At 41.8% G+C, this 19,659-nt stretch overlaps 2 protein-coding genes across 2 annotated transcripts in view; both read right to left on the bottom strand.

Annotated features, from left to right (window-relative positions):
- Positions 1-1,505: 1,505 nt before the first annotated feature.
- Positions 1,506-11,063, bottom strand: prkrip1 (PRKR interacting protein 1). The gene is made up of 6 exons (XM_029627555.2): positions 10,909-11,063; positions 7,923-8,001; positions 7,540-7,640; positions 7,366-7,451; positions 7,191-7,255; positions 1,506-2,267 (listed from the first exon to the last, which is right to left on the bottom strand). The coding sequence occupies exons 1-6, from the start codon at positions 11,035-11,037 to the stop codon at positions 2,170-2,172; spliced, it is 558 nt and encodes a 185-aa protein (XP_029483415.1). The 5' UTR covers positions 11,038-11,063; the 3' UTR covers positions 1,506-2,169.
- A 6,894-nt stretch (positions 11,064-17,957) lies between these two features.
- Positions 17,958-19,659, bottom strand: part of LOC115105466 (vacuolar protein sorting-associated protein 37D-like) — a 46,291-nt gene continuing 44,589 nt past the window's right edge. Inside the window, exon 4 of the mRNA XM_029627556.2 lies at positions 17,958-19,402. Within this exon, the coding sequence (XP_029483416.1) occupies positions 18,869-19,402 (534 nt within the window). The 3' untranslated portion in view covers positions 17,958-18,868. The remainder of the gene's footprint in view (positions 19,403-19,659) is intronic.

Genomic DNA, 19,659 nt, shown 5'->3' on the forward strand with positions numbered 1-19,659 from the left:
TGTTTATTTGTGGAATTTCTTTCCTTCTTAATGCATTTGAGCCAATCAGTTGTGTTGTGACAAGGTAGGGGTGGTTTACAGAAGACAGCCCTACTTGGTAAAAGACCAAGTCCATATTATGGCAAGAACAGCTCAAATAAGCAAAGAGAAATGACAGTGCATCATTACTTTAAGACATGAAGGTCAGTCAATCTGGAACACTTCAAGGACTTTCAAATGCAGTCGCAAAAACATCAAGCGCTATGATGAAACTGGCTCTCGTGAGGACCACCACAGGAAAGGAAGACCCAGAGTTACCTCTGCTGAGGAGGATAAGTTCATTAGAGTTAACTGCACCTCCGATTGTAGCCCAAATAACTGCTTCACAGAGTTCAAGTAACAACTTTTTTTATTTTATTTAAAATCTTTACTTGACTAGGCAAGTCAGTTAAGAACAAATTCTTACTTGAATCAGGCCTTCGTGGTCGAATTGCTGCAAAGAAACCACTACTAAATGACACCAATAAGAAGAGACTTTCTTAGGCCAAGTAACATGAACAATGGACATTAGACCGGTGGAAATATGTCCTTTGCTCTGATGAATCCAAATTTTAGATTTTTGGTTCCAGATGCAGTGTCTTTGTGAGATGCAGAGTAGGTGAACGGATGATCTCCGCATGTGTGGTTCCCACCATGAAGCATGGAGGTGTGATGTGCTTTGCTGGAGACACTTTTGGTGATTTTATTTAGAATTCAAGGCACACTTAACCAGCATTGCCACACCATCCCATCTGGTTTGCACTTACTGGGACTATGATTTGTTTTTCAACAGAACAATGACCCAACACACCTCCAGGCTGCGTAAGGGCTATTTGACCAAGGAGAGTGATGGAGTGCTGCATCAGATGACCTGGCCTCCACAATCACCAGACCTCAACCCAATTGAGATGGTTTGGGATGAGTTGGACCGCAGAGTGAAGGAAAAGCAGCCAACAAGTGCTCAGCATGTGAGACGGTTGGAAAAGCATTCCAGACAATACTTTGAAGAATCACATTTTGATTTGTTTAAACACTTTTTGGATACTAAATGATTCCATGTGTAATTTCATAGTTTGACAATGTAGAAAATAGTTAAACCCTTGAATTAGTAGGTGACCAAAATGTTTTGTTCATTGGATGAACAAGACACATGCAATAAAGATGACAACATACCCTGCAAAGATTGCTTCCTGGTAAAGTAATTGCAGACCCATGTATTACCCAGGTTATTACTGCAAGCACTTCTTTATAAAAATCTTAATACAAGCATCTGCTTTCCTCTTAGAACAAATACTCAAATTTCCATTATCCTTCCCCAAATTCATTTCACGAGTGGAGAGTGACCCTTATAGGAGTTGTCCTGATCAGCACTGTGAAAATAGCTTGACAATGCTTGTCCTTAAGTAAATGTATGGTTTATGAAATTGGGCTATCATTTAGTAATAAACTATTCCAGAAGATTCTACAGGAGGAAAATACAGCAAATATAGGCCTTATTCTTCCCAGATGTTTATTAAAAATATATACACAAGTACAGTATAAAAAAATAAACAAGTGAGCAATTATACTACCACAGAAGAAAATGTTTCAAATGAGAAACACCTGTATCATTGCATTCATTAGGGCACACTGTAGCAAAAGGTTTTGCAACAGAAAACAAAAATATGTATTTCTTATAGGAGCATTTCAAGTTCAGGTATTCCTCCCTGTTTTAGTCAGTTTTCCTCTGTTTGGTGCCTAATAAATGCGAAACCCAGCTTTGTCAACCTCGAATCACTGAATTGGAACAAGGTCCTCTAAAACCAGTGTTTCCCAACCCTGTTCCTTGAGTACCCCCATCGTCAAGACCTCAATGAGTTGAATGAGGTGTGTTTGTCCAGGGCTACAACAAAAAATGTGTACTGTTGGCGGTACCCGAGGACCAGGGCCAGGTAACACTGCTCTAAACTACAAACATTAGTTTGGAATAATGTCAGTTCCCAAATAGAGGCTCATCTCCCTTTGTTCTCTCTCAGATGTCTATGGAGTTCATGACATTGATAAAAGCTGGGCTGTGTTGCTCAGCTGTGTTGATTTCTAAACAGGTATTAGATATTGACCCCCCTGTTCAATTTCTTCCTGAAGTGTGTCTCATGACCCGGTGGCAGGCATTCACCTCTTCCCCATGACGAAGCTGGGCGCCTCTGCATCATCCTCAGCCTCCCTCTCCTGGTCGTCCTCTTCACTGCTGGAGGAGGACTTCTCAGAATCTGAACAGAGGGTACAATCTAAAAATCAGTCTCTTCTGCCATAACTTATTACCTTTCTTAGTGGAAAATGGTAAACTGTACTGGGCCGGGTTTAGTGTTCAATCTAAGCTGTTTTCCAAAACCATTGCTACCAATGTTGCACTTAAATGCTAGTAATCTAACAAATGCATCAGACCACTCATAGAAGTGTCTTTGGATTATATGTTTCCCCTCCCGCGTCACTTTACACCATAAAGGTAAAAAGAGGGCTCTCTAGAGGAGTTATATCCATTTTGGCATGGACATTATCATTGAGGGCTTCCGCAATTTCAATGTCAACTGGGTGGGGATTCCTATGGGTTGGGAGTAATGTTCCCCAAAGAAATGCTGTTCTTTGTAAGCCTACATTCCATAAGACATGCAGGCCTTGACATTAACCTGTTTATCCACTTGTCCTTCAGACAAGGAGGCGACTGAAAACACTGCCACTATAAGTACCTTTCAAAGTGCCTAGAAATGTACACGTTCTGTCCTCTTGTAGGAAGCAATCATTCCCCTAATGCTGGCTACAAATGATAAAACGGTGCTAACAACTAACTAGCAAAGGACATGAACAAAATGTGCAAACGTGGCTACATGCCGCTCTCGCTTTAAACTCAAAACAAGCGTATCTACTCACTACCACTCATGCTGTAAACACAGTCCAGTTAAAAGTAAATGGCACAGATCCATATGAAAATGGTCTATTTGCATATAGGCCTACTGCAGCTCTGATTGGTTATGCCCCACCGGTCTGTGTAGAGTACGGGCTGAGTTGTGTGTACCAATGCAATAGAATCCATCTCCGATGCGTTCTGCCTACAACAAAATCTCTTGCATAGTTCCTTTTGTTGTTTCGGTATGTTGCATATAAAATGGCTAATATTGCATTGATTCGATCACAATTTCCACAGTAAAGGGAAATGTTGATAGTGTTAACAGGGAAAACTGTAGAACAGTGGTCACCAATCTTTTTCAAGACCACAGAGTTAAAATGCAATTTTAACTGGATTTGGGGTTTGAGAAGTCAATGAGAGAAGTGAAAAAAATCTTCCTTAGTTATTAATTTTCTCAATCTAAAGGCACAACCTAGATTCAAGCCAATGTCTTAAGTATTTGAACATGTTATTACTCCAACTTCATGAAAGTGACAAACTGACACGTTTTCCCCCCCGTCAAAAACAACTATTGAAAGCAGTCCCTTTTGATTTGACGGCCTGCATATGCGCAGTTCGGTGCAAGACGAAGGTTGCTGTCTTTTATTCGTATTTACAGATGGCATACAAGTTTGTTGTAAAGGCACATGAATGTTCACATGTTTGAGAAGGCATTTGTTAAATTACGAGCCTAGTTGGTTTAATCACAGAAAAAGTCAGCAATCTTCCCGGCTAGCCGTTGACTGGCTGAGATAATAAGTGGGCTGGGCATGCCGAGAGATGAGTTTGGATTGGTCTGCCATATAGCATGCTTCTGTCTATTTGAGCTGGTCAGTATGTCTAGGTAATCCTGTCTAATGCGGCTTTTTAAAATTATTATTGTGTACTAAAACTACATAAGTGTTGCTCTCCACTTTCTGGAGGACTGAGTTTTTGAAAATCAGTGTAATTCAAATACGATAGCTAAGGAGAGCTGAGAAAACACCTGTCTCCGGATTACATCTTCAAACTAAGGGCAACCATGGCATCCGACAGGAGACGCGTCCAACCATGAATGATGTATATGGGTAAGATAGTCTAGCTAGCTACCTTTTCAGATATTACAAGTTTAAAATTGACAGAAAGAGCCATTTGCGTGGCTAGCCGAATGTTGGCTAGCTAACATTGAACCTGGTTGGTTAATCACCTGCAGATTCAGGCAGAATAATAAAGTCATGAGTTATGATTGTTCATTGTTTAACTAGTTAAATTTAGCTAAATGTGTTTGACATTATTATTCGTATCTCAGCTATTTGCTTGGCTAGCTATAGCCTAATGTTATCTAGTTTACATTAAACCTGGTTGGTTAGCTACATGCAGATTCATGTTGGCCACCACTCGTCTCAGAGTGCCAGAGAGCGCAGAATAACTGATGATTTACGAACGCTCAACACCCGTTGAATGTGGCCAGTGTCAGTAAACGTTGGCAAAAAAGTGTAATTAAATTGTTGCCAGCAGCACAGTTAGTCAACAACGCTCTGGATAACCAGCTCTGCTAGCGTGAGTAAAATGGTTAGAATTCGGGATTTCTTATTATGTGTCTGGAAATAGCTAGCAAGCTAGCCAATGTTAGTCAGTTAGCTCGTCCAGTGTACACTCAACGTGAAACGCTCTGAATTTGCGATCTGACAACACAGTTGCAGCCACCAACGCACTGAATAACGTAACAGCCTAGCCAGCTCTGCTAGGTCGAGTAATGTTCAGTGAGCTGTTCTCTCGCACTTAAAATGTATGGAAACAGCTAGCAAGATAGCTTGGGTGCTTGACTGCTGTTAGTACATTAGGATCAACCCTTAAAGAGAAGGGTGGGGTTAAAGCTTAAGAACGGTGCAGAATCGGGGTACACAAAGGGCTCTCCAATAGTAGTACCAAAACATTCAAATTCCATTTTCTCAAAAGCAAAATTACTTTCCCCTTGTTCCTCAACTGTAGTGTATGATATAACATTTTGTAACTCTGAGTCTCTGCTTTTATCCAATGTAAAACATTTTAAAAACTATTTCAAGTTTTGCTACAAGACTGATTTGAGCCAGTCGGTCACAAATGTCCTCAATTCATCTAAACACAATATCCCATAATGACAAAGCAAAAACAGGTTTTTAGAAATGTTTGCAAATAGAAAACAGAAATACCATTTTTTTTTTTTTTTTTTTAAACCTTTATTTAACTAGGCAAGTATGTTCTTATTCTTAATTACAATAACTGCCCAAGAACAGTTCAGGGGCTGAACAGATGTTTTACCTTGTCAACTCTGGGATTCGATCCACCAACCTTTTGGTTACTGGCCCAACGCTCTAACAACTAGGCCACCTGCCGAATTCATAACTATTCAAACCCTTTGCTAGGAGAATCAAAATTGAGCTCAGGTGCATCTTGTTTCCATTGATCATCCTTGAAGATGTTTCTACAACTTGGAGTCCACCTGTGGTAAATTCAATTGATTTGACATGATTTGAAAAGAAACACACCTGTCTATACAAGGTCTCACAGTTCACAGTGTGTGTCAGAGCAAAACCAAGCCATGAGGTCAAAGGAATTGTCCGTAGAGCTCCGAGACAGGATTGTGTCGAGGCACAGATCTGGGGAAGGGTAACAAAAAATGTCTGCAGCATTGAAGGTCCCTAAGAACACAGTGGCCTCCATCATTCTTAAATGGAAGAAGCTTGGAACCACCAAGACTCTTCCTAGAGCTGGCCGCCCGGCCAAATTGAGCAATAGGGTGAGAAGAGTCTTGGTCAGGAAGGTGACCGAGAACCCGAAGGTCACTGACAGAGCTCCAGAGATCCTCTGTGGAAATAGTTGTCCTTCTGGAAGGTTCTCCCATCTCTGAAGCACTCCACCAATAAGGCCTTTATGGTAGAGTGGCCAGACGGAAGCCACTCCATAGTAAAAGGCACACGACAGCCCGATTGGAGCTTGCCAAATAGCCCCTAAAGGACTGACTATGAAAAACAAGGTTCTCTGTTCTGATAAAACCAAGATTGAACTATTTGGCCTGAATGCCACATCTGGAGGAAACCTGGCACCATCCCTGTGGTGAAGCACGGTGGTGGCAGCATCATGCTGTGGGGATGTTTTTCAGCAGCAGGGACTGGGAGACTAGTCAAGATCGAGGGAAAGATGAATGGAACGAAGTACAAAGAGCTCCTTGATGTAAACCTGCTCCAGAGCGCTCAGTATCTCAGACTGGGGTGAAGGTTCACCTTCCAACAAGACAACGACCCAAAGCATACAGCCAAGACAATGCAGGAGTGACTTCAGGACAAGTCTCAATGTCCTTGAGTGACCCACCCAGAGACCGGACTTGAACCCGATCGAACATCTATGGAGAGACCTGAAAATAGCTGTGCAACAACACTCCCTATCCAACCTGACAGAGCTTGAGAAGATCTGCAGAGAAGAATGGGAGAAACTCCCCAAATACAGGCTATAGTCGCTGCCAAAGGTGCTTCAACAAAGTACTGAATAAAGGGTCTGAATACTTATGTAAATGTTATAAATCAGTTTTTGCTTTGTCATTATGAGGTGGATTGATGAGGGGAAAACAATTTAGTCCATTTTAGAATTAAGCCGTAACATAGCAAAATGTGGAAAAAGTCAAGGGTTCAGAATACTTTCCGAATGCACTGTAAAGTTACTTAAAAGACAATTTACCTATTTTTTTTAATCATATTTGACAACAATCACCTAAATAAAAGCTAGATGGGAGAATTTAAAATTCCAAAACAATGAATTTAGCAATATTGATTTTGTTATCATGTTTGAGCAAAATAAAGCATTAGCCATGGCAAAAGGTATAAATCTTAAGGAAATTAGCTTTAAAAACAGCTAAATCTTCTCTCAGTTTCATGGCAGAATATGTAGTCACAGGAAATCATATTTAAAACTGAAACATTTTCTCTCAGCTCCATGGATACATTTGTAGAATTTCAGGAAATTGGCTTAAAATTACAAAAATGTCTCTACACCGCCAAGATGGGGGTCTCTAAAATTCAGCAACACCGACAGGCTGACCATGCCCATTGCCACGCCCTCCATCTAAGCCCCTTTCTGATCCAGAAAACCCCTGCTGAAGCATAATATGCAAGTACAATTTGGCTCCTGCACTGGCCATAGCAACACAGGTAATGGACTTGCTTTTGCACTTAAAAGTCTGAAGGGAACATGTTTCAATGAAATCCATCACTTAAATATTAATTGTTTAATTTACCTTCAACGTTGTTGGCTTCCTGCTTGGCTTTCTTTGCCATAAGCTTCTTCTGCTTCAGCTTTTCCCTGAAATACACAAACGTGTAATGTAACAAACCAGCAAGTATAAAGTTTATAGCAGAGAATAAAAACTCTATAGATTTTATTTTTAGTGGGTCCTTGATTAATGTACCAACCTTTTCTTCCTGCGTTTGGCTGTTCTTTCATCAGCTGCCTGTTGGTTATCTGACACCTTGTCAAGATAGTCCAAATCCATCTTTTGCTGCAAGAAAAAGAAAAGAGTTTATTGCTGAACCCCAGCGTTTAAAATAAATTGGTTCCCAAGAGAAACGATAAGGTCAGCTGCCCACCTTCTCAGTCATCTTGTCCAGGAAGTCCTGTCTCTGATACTCTCGCCTGCGAAGGTGTCTGTACACATGGAACTCTCCACTGCCAGCCCCTGCACTGGAGCCTGGGGAGATTCATTACACATCTCATCAGCGGGCTTAAAGGGATTTTTTTTAAACCAACTCAGTAGTAGGGGGTAAGATTTCCAGTGCCGGAAATGTGCCAACATGTCATTGCCTACCTAATAATGTGATAGTGTGTATGTGCGTAGATAACGAGTCTTGCAAGATAAATAACCATAATTCTTGCAGAGCTCGCTCGACTCGTTAGCTGCAAAAAAATAACTTGCCCTTGCTAATTCACAAATTAATCCACCACAGGTATTTAGCTAAGTTTGCAGGCTTACCCATCACATCCCGCACAAACTCCGGAGGAGCCCGAGGGTTCCATTCTTTTGGTCGGTCTGGGATAGGAGCAGGTTTATCCTACAAACATACATGAGTATTTATTTTTACGACAATTAGCTAGCTAGTATTGTCACTCACTGTTCTAGCTTGCCTAATACAGACTTACCATGGTTACCCCATGGACATTCAGTCTGAATTAAGTTACCCTAAAAGTCTCTACAAGCCAGAATGTTGAATAAATTATATTTAAACTTACTTTAATGGTTGCCCATTCTGTTGGTCCTTTTGATGGAAGGAAGTGGTGATAAAAATGTCCACAGGAAAGCAGAATTAAATCAACTTTTCAAAGTGCTTCTTCTTTTATGGTATATTGGCGATCACACAATTTAATGTGCATCCTGCCGCCTACTATGCGGGATGGAAACAGGATTCCCCCAAAAAACTAAACTACCAGAAACAAAATATATATATTTTAACATTAAACAACTTTTGTAAAAAAATAAATACATCCCTATACAGGCTCATGGGGAACCTGGGAGTGTGGGTCTTCCAGCGCCAGTACCCCTTGCAAGTCTTCAGATGTAAAAATCCTTGAGTCCCAAAAACATTTCTGCCACAGCCACAATAATGTCCAGTTTCCTCGACTTCTTTGAGACTTGTGCTGTACAGTTTAACTGTGGCAATGAACACAAAATCAATTTATCACACAGGGTCTCTTGTATGGCAGCAAACATTTACTACAGGCTGTGGTGTATCCACTACCATAACTTCACTAGCATCACTTGTTTTCTCAATTCTTTTAAATCGCCTCTGCATAGGAGATTCAATTGACCACTCTGACTTTTGCAACCTCAATTTCCTTCACTCTTACAGGGCATTCCAGGAACTCAGGATCATAATCCCCACCACAATTGCAACAACGTCATCCTTTTACACACCATTCTTCAGTATACTCTGTTCATCTGCACACACTTGAAACATGGCCAAATCCTTCTCAATTCTTACACTGCAGTGGTTTAGGGATGAAAGCCATTACGGCATATCTTACATAACCAAGGTTCACCTGCGTGGGTATTTGCTCTTTATCAAAAAACAACAGGACCGACAGACTTTCTTTTACTCCATTCACCCAGCGGGTCAGACTACGGGCACCAACCACATCAGGAATTCTCTTCAGGTATTCAACATGAACATACTTCGTCACCCCTGAGATGACTCCTTTGTTGTCCTGATTCTTTTGAGGCCCACTGCAATCTTCCTCTGCTCTTCAGAAATTTAATTAAACAAAATATTACCACTCCTGAGCTGTGTTGGAAAACTCATACTAACCATACTATTTGTGACTTAAATTGAGTATGTAGTATGCTTATTGGTCATAGTATGGAAAGAGTTAGTATGCCAAAATGTCCCAGATGTGGTCCTACAGTCGCCAAAATACGAAGTATAAAAGCAATGGACAACATTTCCATGCTTTTAGGGCACATAATGCAATTCTTCGGAAATGGGCGTGGCTTCACAACGTTTTCAGATGTGTTGGCTCCGAGTACATCGAACTTGCCAGTATATCTACTTTATGCTAACAACCCAACATTTATTGACTTGATTATTCACGTCATTCATAGCTTAGCTAAGTGGTATAGTCGTTCGGGTCTGTTCATAAATTCACTCTGAATATCTACTCCGATTTCAGAGCACTCTCGCCTGACTGCCAGAGGCAGAATAGCTGATGAATTTACAAACGATCGTTGAATGTGGCCGGTGTCAGTAAACATTAGCAAAAAAGCGTAATTAAATTGTTGCCAGCAGCACGGTTAGTCACCAACGCTCTGGATAACATGAAAACTGCCTAACCAACTCTGCTGGGGCGAGTAAAATGGTCAGAGTGAGGTGTTCTCTCATTTGTGTCTGGAAGTAGCTAGCCAACATTAGCCAGTTAGCTTGGGTGCAGTTGAGGTCAGAACGCTCAGATCAACCCTACTCCTCCAAAGCACACTCCAGGAGCGAAACTCTCAGAATTTATGAACGGACAATCAACGCCCTGATTTTACAAACGCCCAAAGCACACTCTGGCACTCCAGATTGAATTTACAAACACACTCGAAGTCTAGCTAGTAATTTGTTATGCTAATAAGAGAGCAAGAGGTTGCATAGCAACATAATCAACTTCCTGTAGACAGGCGAAGCGCTAGTATGCTCAACTGAAAGGATACCGTTCGTTTACAGTATAATAAAATGAACTAATAATATATACTCATTAAGTATGTACTACACAGTAAGTTAGTATGGGTATTCGAACACAGTTCATGTCACTCTGACGTCACCATTTTCGAAACCACAAACGGGTTTTCCACATATGCATCCGAACAAGAAGCAATTCATTATAATTTACTGCACTCCAATCTTAGACAAATTCATTTTCGTTAATTTTCGATACTACTCGTCACTACTGACTTCCTGCTTAATTCGATCCACTTCCGCCATCTTCGTCACCTAACTAGTTCCCTGTCGCCCCCTACTAACGAAACCTTTTCAAAGCGCTGGTAGTGCATTCAAGTGCCTTATCACCTGAAACGGTTGCGCATGTAAATACATACACGTGTTTGCATTATTTTGGACGTTTTGTGACATGTGATATAAACCATTACCAGCGTTTGGAAAAGTTGGTTTATTGATACTGTACTTCCCTGCGAATATTTTTCTCAAATTCCTACCCAAAAAAGGACAAACCGCACACACAAATGGCACAGTAACGTTACGTTGAAATACAATGGTATTCAGCATTATGGCTTGTAAGGGCTTGTGAGATGAATTTTTTCAAGCAAATGAATGCCATCAATCTCAGACTCTGAATCAGGGAATGTTCTAGCTAACTATCTGCGTAAACAGAATCGCTGCGTTTGGCGCTAACGTTAGCTAGCCTTGCTGGCTGTGGAGATAAACATGATCTATTTGATTATATCCTCAAATACCACCCCCGACACTTACAGGGTTTCTCATCAATCTCTCCAATTTAAGGCGCTGCTCCTCTGCCGGAGTTTTGGCTATAATCAAAGGTTGAGATTCCTTTCCTGACGGTTTCCCAGGTCGACCATCTTTTTCCCTGGTCGCCGACATCTTTCGAATATGATGTTTGTCTTCTTCTACATTGATTTGTACGTAAAATGTTTAGCTCCACCTAGCGTACTGGGGCTGCATACTTAGTTATAAGGGGGTGCAATGCTGGAAATTAAAAATTAGTATGAACAAAATTGGTGAGGTTATTATTTTACCTATGGTATATTAGGCAAGCACTTGTAGAAAAACACAAATAACGATGTTCTTTCAAATGAAGGTAATGGATTTACCTTTCAGAATGTTATTCTAAAGAAGGCTCAGTACCTCATTGGGAAAATTGCAATGCAGAGTTCTTGATAAGCCAGTAGGGGGCACTCCTCCCTCTAGTTTAAAGGATCGATCTGCATTTGCTACTACCATTTTTTTAACTTGTAAATTCATGATATTTATAAACTGGGTGGTTCGGGCCCTGAATGCTGATTGGCTGACAGCCGTGGTATATGAGACCATATACCATGGGTATGACAAAACATGTATTTTTACTGCTCTAATTACTTTGATAAGCAGTTTATTATAGCATTAAGGCACCTCTGAGGTTTGTGGTATATGGCGAATATACCACGGACAAGGGCTGTATCCATCTACTCTGTGTTGAGTCGTGCATAAGAACAGCCCTTAGCCGTGGTATATTGGCCATATACCACACCCCCTCGTGCCTTATTATTTAAGTACCCATTATTGATTCTTGAACAATATATCTTATAAATGCCTCAAACTTAGTTCAACTGTCTTACCCTATCAGAACCTAAAATATAGGCTAAACTTGTTTTACTCCAATGTTTGTAAACAACGTAAATGTAAACAAACACTGTATAGCCTCAAAACATGCTTCAAACTATATATATGGTCAGTATTTGCATCCATAGATCTATCTATGAATTTGAGTGTTACATTTCTCCAGCCCCATCCCTCAGGTTTTTACACAAACAGTGGCAGGGAAAAATCTTTGTTATTATTTCAACCGCAAATTTCCCCTTTAAAGGAAAAATCTTGGGAGGCTTGGCTCGATTCTGCCTTGAGCAACAGAATCCACAGCTCCTGCGCAGTAAAAGTAGTATCACATTGTGACCAAGTAATCAACTCTCTTACTTTAAATAAGACACATTATTTCTTTATTGCTCATTGGGGAAAGAATTCCTAGTCAGTTGTACAACTGAATGTATTCAACTGAAATGTGTCTTCAGCATTTAACCCAACCCCTCTGAATCAGAGGTGCAGGTGGCTGCCATAATCAACATCCACGACACCCAGGGAACAGTGGGTTAACTGCCTTGCTCAGGGGCAGAAGGACATATTTTTAGCTTGTCAGCTCGGGATTCAATCCAGCAACCTTTCAGTTACTGGCCCAACACTCTAACCACTAAGGCTACCTGTCGCCATTGCTCATCATGTAATGCTTGTTGGGCATGTTGGCATAAGAGGATGAATCACCAAGGAGAAGAGCGAGCTAAGGTTAGCCCTAACCCTCCCAAAAAAGTAAGAATATGCATATAACTCCATTTCTTTTCATAGCATTTTTTAAAACATTTACTGTAGCTTTCCTAGTCAGACTCTAAAGATGCTATAAATTAGCCTCAACATCAACATCATGCACATTGCTCAGTAAAGAGAAAACTAACCTCACGTATCCATACCAAAGCTGACACACAATCAATGGTCTGGTCTCGGTTATGAAAAACATACATCCACTAATGCAAAATGCTCTGAATGGTCAAAGCCACAGTGTTACAGAGAAAATGCTATTTCAAAAGGCTTACTTTCAGTCCCACAGAGAAAGGCAGTTGCGCAAAGCAAATAAGATACACATAAAAAATGCATCAACTCATAGCATTTTAATGCATTAGACTGGTTACATCCCAAACAGAAAGCAGTAGGGATAATTCCTCCCTCTGCACATCCACCTTAGGGAAAATATGTTTATGGACAGTCATCCAGGCAGATATCAACACAATTGAACTCCCCATAGGCACACGTACACCATACACACTTACTGAGTGAGTGAGTGTGTGTGTTTGTTCATGCCTGTGTTAGAGCATGTACGTGTGCTAAACAGGTTGAGGGAGGTCCAGAAGCAACAGGATGGATTCTCACAGTAAATCCTGTCTGAACTGGTTTGTGAAAGCTCTCACAGACTCTCTTCATTAATGCCAGCCCATGTCTTAATAGGCTGTGGCAGCTCTCACAACAGCTCCCTGACTAAAGCAGACACTGCACTCACAAATCACCCCCAACTCTGTAACCTACTCTCCTCTCCCCCCAACCTTCCAATGAGTTTCTCTCTAGGGCACTGGATTTTTTTGTTCATGCCACTCACCCTGCATGGGATTTTCTTGAGGCGTTGTGTGAGCTCTAGTCTTTAAAAAAAAAAATATACATTTCCTTTATCTAACCAGGTAGGCCAGTTGAGAACAAGTTCTCATTTACAACTGCGACCTGGCCAAGATAAAGCAAAGCAGTGCGACAAAAACAACACAAGAGTTACACATGGGATAAACAAATGTACAGTCAATAACACAATAGAAAAATCTGTATACAGTGTGTGCAAATGAAGTAAGGAGGTAAGGCAATAAATAGGCCAATAGTGGCGAATTAATTACAATTTAGTAATTTACACTGGAGTGAGATGTGCAGATGAGGATGTGCAAATAGAAATACTGGTGTGCAAATTTGGGGATGAGGTAGGTAGTTGGTTGAATGGGCTATTTACAGATGGGCTGTGTACAGTTGCAGCGATCGGTAAGCTGCGCTGACAGCTGACCCTTAAAGTAAGTGAGGGAAATATGTCTCTAACTTCAGTGATTTTTGCAATTTGTTCCAGTCATTGGCAGCAGAGAACTGGAAGGAAAGGCGGCCAAAGAAGGTGTTGGCATTGGGGATGACCAGTGAAATATACCTGCTGGAGCATGTGCTACGGGGTGGGTGTTGCTATGTTGACCAGTGAGCTGAGATAAGGCAGAGCTTTACCTAGCAAAGACTTATAGATGACCTGAAGCCAGTGGGTTTGGCGACGAATATGTAGCGAGGACCAGCCAACGAGAGCATACAGGTCACAGTGGTGTTGCGAAATAGGAAGCCAATTCTAGATTTAACTTTGGATTGGAGATGCTTAATGTGAGTCTGGAAGGAGAGTTTACAGTCTAGCTGTCACGGCCGTCAGAATGAGACCAAGGTGCAACGTGCTGAGCGTACATTTTCTTTATTTGTTAAAATGTTGCCAACAAAACAAGAAAAACTAAACGACCTTGAAGTTTACAAAGGCTATAGTGCCCCTAACATAGACAACTTCCCACAATGACAGAAGGGAAAAGGCTGCCTAAGTATGATTCCCAATCAGAGACAACGATAGACAGCTGTCCCTGATTGAGAACCATACCCAGCCAAAACATAGAAATACAAAAACATAGAAAACAGAACATAGAATGCCCACCCAAATCACACCCTGACCAAACCAAATAGAGACATAAAAAGGCTCTCTAAGGTCAGGGCGTGACACTAGCCAGACACCTAGGTATTTATAGTTGTCCACATATTCTAAGTCAGAACCGTCCACAGTAGTGATGCTAGTTGGGGAGGCAGGTGCAGTCAGCGATCGGTTGAAGGAAATGCATTTTGTTTTACTAGCATTTCAGAGCAGTTGGAGGCCAAGGAAGGAGTGTTGTATGGCGTTGAAGCTCGTTTGGAGGTTTGTTAACACAGTGTCCAAAGAAGCGCCAGATGTATACAGAATGGTGTCGTCTGCGTAGAGGTGGATCAATAATCACCTGCAGCAAGAGCGACATCATTGATATATACAGAGAAAAGAGTCGGCCCGAGAATTGAACTCTGTAGCACCCCCATAGAGACTGCCAGAGGTCCGGACAACACGGCCTCCGATTTGACACACTGAACTCTATCTGAGAAGTAGTTAGTGAACCAGGCGAGGCAGTCATTAGAGAAACCAAGGATGTTGAGTCTGCCGATAAGAATACGGTGATTGACAGAGCCGAAAGCCTTGACCAGGTCGATGAAGACGACTGCACAGTACTGTCTTTTATCGATGGTCGGTTATGATATCGTTTAGGACCTTGAGCGTGGCTGAGATGCACCTGTGACCAGCTCGGAAACCAGATTGCATAGCGGAGAAGTTACGTGGGATTCGAAATGGTCGGTGATCTGTTTGTTAACTTGGCTTTCGAAGACTTTAGAAAGGCAGGGCAGGATGGATATAGGTCTGTAACAGTTTAGGTCTAGAGTGTCTCCCCCTTTGAAGAGGGGGATGACCGTGGCCACTTTCCAATCTTTAGGAATCTCAGACATTACGAAAGAGAGGTTGAACAGACTAGTAATAGGGGTTGCAACAATGGCGGCGGATAATTTTAGGAAGAGAGGGTCTAGATTGTCTCGTCTCTATGATTGAATTTTCCCCATTACGCTCACAGCATTTTAATGTAAGCAAGGATGTGCCAATTACATAATATGCAGCACACTCACGCTGTGATGTTTAAAACATGCAGATGGGCGTAAAATGAATCTGAATGGATGGAAGGCTTCGGCATTAACAAGCCAGAAAACCTCAGCCAGAGAGAGGGAGACTGAGTGAGATGTACTGTTTGTGCTGTGCTACAGCCCAATGTCTTGGGGGCGCAGGGACTTACATACATTTGATACGGCCCCCATGAATTGGACATTGATCGGGGCTACCCCCTTCCTCTCTTCAAATTCAGTTCTAACCCAGACCAACCACCAGATAGACGCTGCTAAAAGACCAAAGGCAGATAAATATCTAGGTGGAACATTACAGCTTCTCCCCATGTTGCCTTTCTTGTCTTCCGTTGGGCCTTTCCTTGAATAAACCCCCCCCCCCCCCCCCCCCCCCCCCTCATAGGGCTAAATAGCAGCACACGCACGCACACACACACACACACACACACACACACACACACACACACACATTTTCACCTGATCCCATACTGTGAATAGTTGGAAGGGAAAACAAATATTTAAAAATGTCTGCCTCAATTAAACATTCACCTGACTTAAATATACATGCATAGGAAAAAGGAAAATATGCTTTCATAGATCAAATGTATCTTTCAACTATTAAATATGGCTGATGTGATTTTCTTGGTGTGAATGAAAAGGATTATAACTGGATTTAAGCTTCAAGGATATTGAAGGCCCACCCAATCACTGTGCCACTACCCATTGTCCAGCCGATAGACGGCCAGGCCGGCCGTGTCGCCTACAAGGAATACAAATAAGGCCAACATCTTTAATTTGCGAACATTGTGTGTATTTCTACTTTGTTTGTTAAGATTTGATAATGTAGGCCAGGTTGAAATTATGAGATCAATGAATTCATAGTAAGTGGTGTATTGTAGTGATTCAGGCATGTAGCGTGTAAATTGCTCCTGTATGTCGCTCTGGATAAGAACGTCTGCTAAATGACTTAAAATGTCGAATGTAAATGTGTCTCCACACACAACGGGGACAATGTTTTTTCTCCACCTCAAGAAATCAGGTCACTGGCAGTTCAGTGTCCAGACATCCATACCAATTGACATTTCCCTAATGAGACACCATGATCTTATTCGGAGAGGCCTGCCCTGGGTGCGCTTTCTCTTAGCACTCATATTTTATATGCCACACGTGTTCATACTGAGAACAGGCAGAAAGGGGAAATTGACTTGACTTTATTATTAATAGCTAATTTTCTATGGATTTTCAATACTTTTTGACATTGTGCTTGCAACCACAATCCACTGACATGAAAAGCTATGGTCTTTTCATGTCAATAGTATAGTTTTCGTCTGAGTGAGTCATCACCATATTCCCCTCCATTTACAGGAAAGCTGAAGGAGTATTCGGTTACCTTGATAAGGGAAGGGAAATATACTGTACTGGACAAAATGTAAAAAGCTTTAGATGTGATCCTGAAACAGAAGGAAAATCCCACATAGATATAACACACCATTCCCCTTCATACAGATTTTCTGTGATAGATTCTGTTTATTATCATTAGGCCTAATATCTGGGTTAGAATTGAAATCCCTCTCCAGTGGCTATGGTTGATACTTATGGTAACCTTAACTTCAGGGTGACAGTAGACCTCGCTGTTGCAAAAGTGTTAAAACATGAGTTAAGTCAAATCGCCCAGTACACAAACAATGTGGGTTAATTAAAGTCATCTTATTCTAATCCCTTAGGTTACACATGAACTCTGTACAATCTTCCTGCCGTGAAAAAAATTAGGACATAGGGAAAAACTGGCTTGTTTGTGACTACAGTCCCTCCCAGTCATGGTTGTTCTCTTTGGCATGCCTTGGCACGGGTCTCCTATGGAGAAGGCTCTAAATTCATACTCACCTTTTAGTTCGTCAACCATGTCCTTAGATTGATCCTGAGAGCTAAACAATGTGTTTTGTTTGGTTGGAAGCCTGCCTTGTCACATGGAGATTCCTGTGCCCACTGATGTAATGGACCTGCTGTGATAGTAGTTCTCTCACAATGAATATAATGCTAATCACATCATTGGAGAAATGTATTTTATTGCTGAAAATTTTGCGCCCCATTGATTTGAAGCGCAAAACCAGGACGTTATAATGACCAATTATCCTATTTACCCAAAATTGCACTTCTATGCTGGACTGATAGTAAGAAAATGAAAGAGGTTAGCAATTGTTTCATATTAAATCATGACAGTACGTGCTTCCGGCAGAAGGCTGACTTTCTCACAGAGATTCAATTTACACGCTCTTATACTCAGTTTGGAGGAGAAATAAAAACATTCAGGAAGCCCTGAAAGAAAAACAGCCTCTCATTTATCAGAGTAAACAAAAGCCTTTGAAGCTGGGCATTTAAAATAGGATTTCCATAAATAAGTAAACCATTCACCAATGTGAATGCTTCGACACACTGTTTGTGAAATAACAAAGGCAGAGTTGTGCGCTCCTCGAGGTTTATTTGTGACGGTAATCAACTTCAGCTGAGAAACCTGGTGACCCTTTAGAAAATGTAGCCCTATTTGGGAGCCGGTCCAAAGATAACAATTTTACTGTTCCCCCATATCCACTCTCAGCGATATATTCATCATCATCATTATCCATGTGATAATAAAACATTTGAAAAGCCTGAGCAAACAGTCATGTTGCCAGTATATATCTACGGATAAATAATAAATATTAGACCATCTGCTCTAAATATGCATTTGAAAGGGGAAGCTGCATAAACACTCTGTCACATATTCAGTGTTCTTTGTTCATCTTTGTGTTGTGATGTCTTGTGTTTGCGCATCAGGAAAAAGGCTTGGAAATGATTCCAAAATTGCAGAAATACGACCGCATCGCTTGGGCAGAACTATGAAACAAGTAACAACAGGGATTTAGGTTAATAATAAACACCACCATTTGTACTTTATTGATCATCAGCAAAATGACACCAGGCCATTTCATAGAAGCCTTGCAGTTCTTAGTCGCAGGAATGGACAATGGGGTCCTTTATGACAACCCAGAGGCACTACTCCATTTGAGACATTTCATATCATTGCTGTGCTTCACAACCATGTGACGCCCTGACAGTGTAACATTCAAAGAAAAAAACGAACAACAATGAAAACCACAACCTGTTGCTCCTTCATTCATTCATTAACTTGCTTGCTTTCAACTACACTTACTCCATGCTTAATGGCTTCTGGTTATCTCCCTTTTTAGGTATGTTTACATTTTGTGTCATGGCTGGAGAACGTATGTGTCAGATCAATTCCACAAAGTCTTCAAAGGCCATCTTTGCGTGCATGAGTCTGGTAGCCGCTGTTTGGTTCCATGTCTAGAGACCTCCAGGGCCCATGCCTCAGCTATCGGTATAGAGGCTCAGGCTGGTGAGTGGCGGGTCTATAGAGCTGCTGTAACCGCACCGGTCTGGTTGGCCAGCCACCGGGTAATTGTCCAATGACCCGTAGGTTCACAGGGTGCCCATGTCCCGAGAACTGGGCATTTGGGCTCAGGATGTGGGTCTGGCCCGGCTGGGAGTCCAGCGGAGGTAGACTGGCGTGGGACGGGGCAGAGGGCAAGGTGGTTGGCAGGGGGAAGTGGGGCAGCAGGATGGCGGGGGTGAGGCCGTAGCGGAGCTGGAAGACCCGGGGCGGGCCCTGGGCCACGAAGCCGTTGGGCTGCTGGGTTTCAAGGTGCTCGTCTCTCTTCACCTCCCGCGCCTTGTCCTCTCGCTCCTCTAGCTTTTTGGGTTTGCTGGAATTCTCTTTGGCTCGGCTGAGCTCCTGGATTTTCTCTGCCTGAACACGGCGGATGTGGTAGCTCTTCCTGGAGCTTTGGAAGGAGTCCAGGAACCCCTCCAAGGGCACATTCCCCTCCATGAACTTCTCCAGGAGGTCCTGTGAAGCAGAGGACAGGAAGACAGGAAGTCTAACAAAAGGATTCACAACCCTTGGGAACAGTGTAAACACAGCCCCACATGTAAAACGGGGTTTCACATTGACTTGTAATGCTTGCCATGAACTCTGACACAGATGTGTTGATAATTTAATTGCAATATATATTATTTTACATGGGCCAAAATGTTATATCTAGTAACACTTCCACTGGAACAGCCCTAGAATGACTGTAATCAGTCTGACTGGCAACTGTACCC

Source organism: Oncorhynchus nerka, linkage group LG22 (assembly GCF_034236695.1).
Source record: "Oncorhynchus nerka isolate Pitt River linkage group LG22, Oner_Uvic_2.0, whole genome shotgun sequence".
NCBI classification, from domain to species: domain Eukaryota; kingdom Metazoa; phylum Chordata; class Actinopteri; order Salmoniformes; family Salmonidae; genus Oncorhynchus; species Oncorhynchus nerka.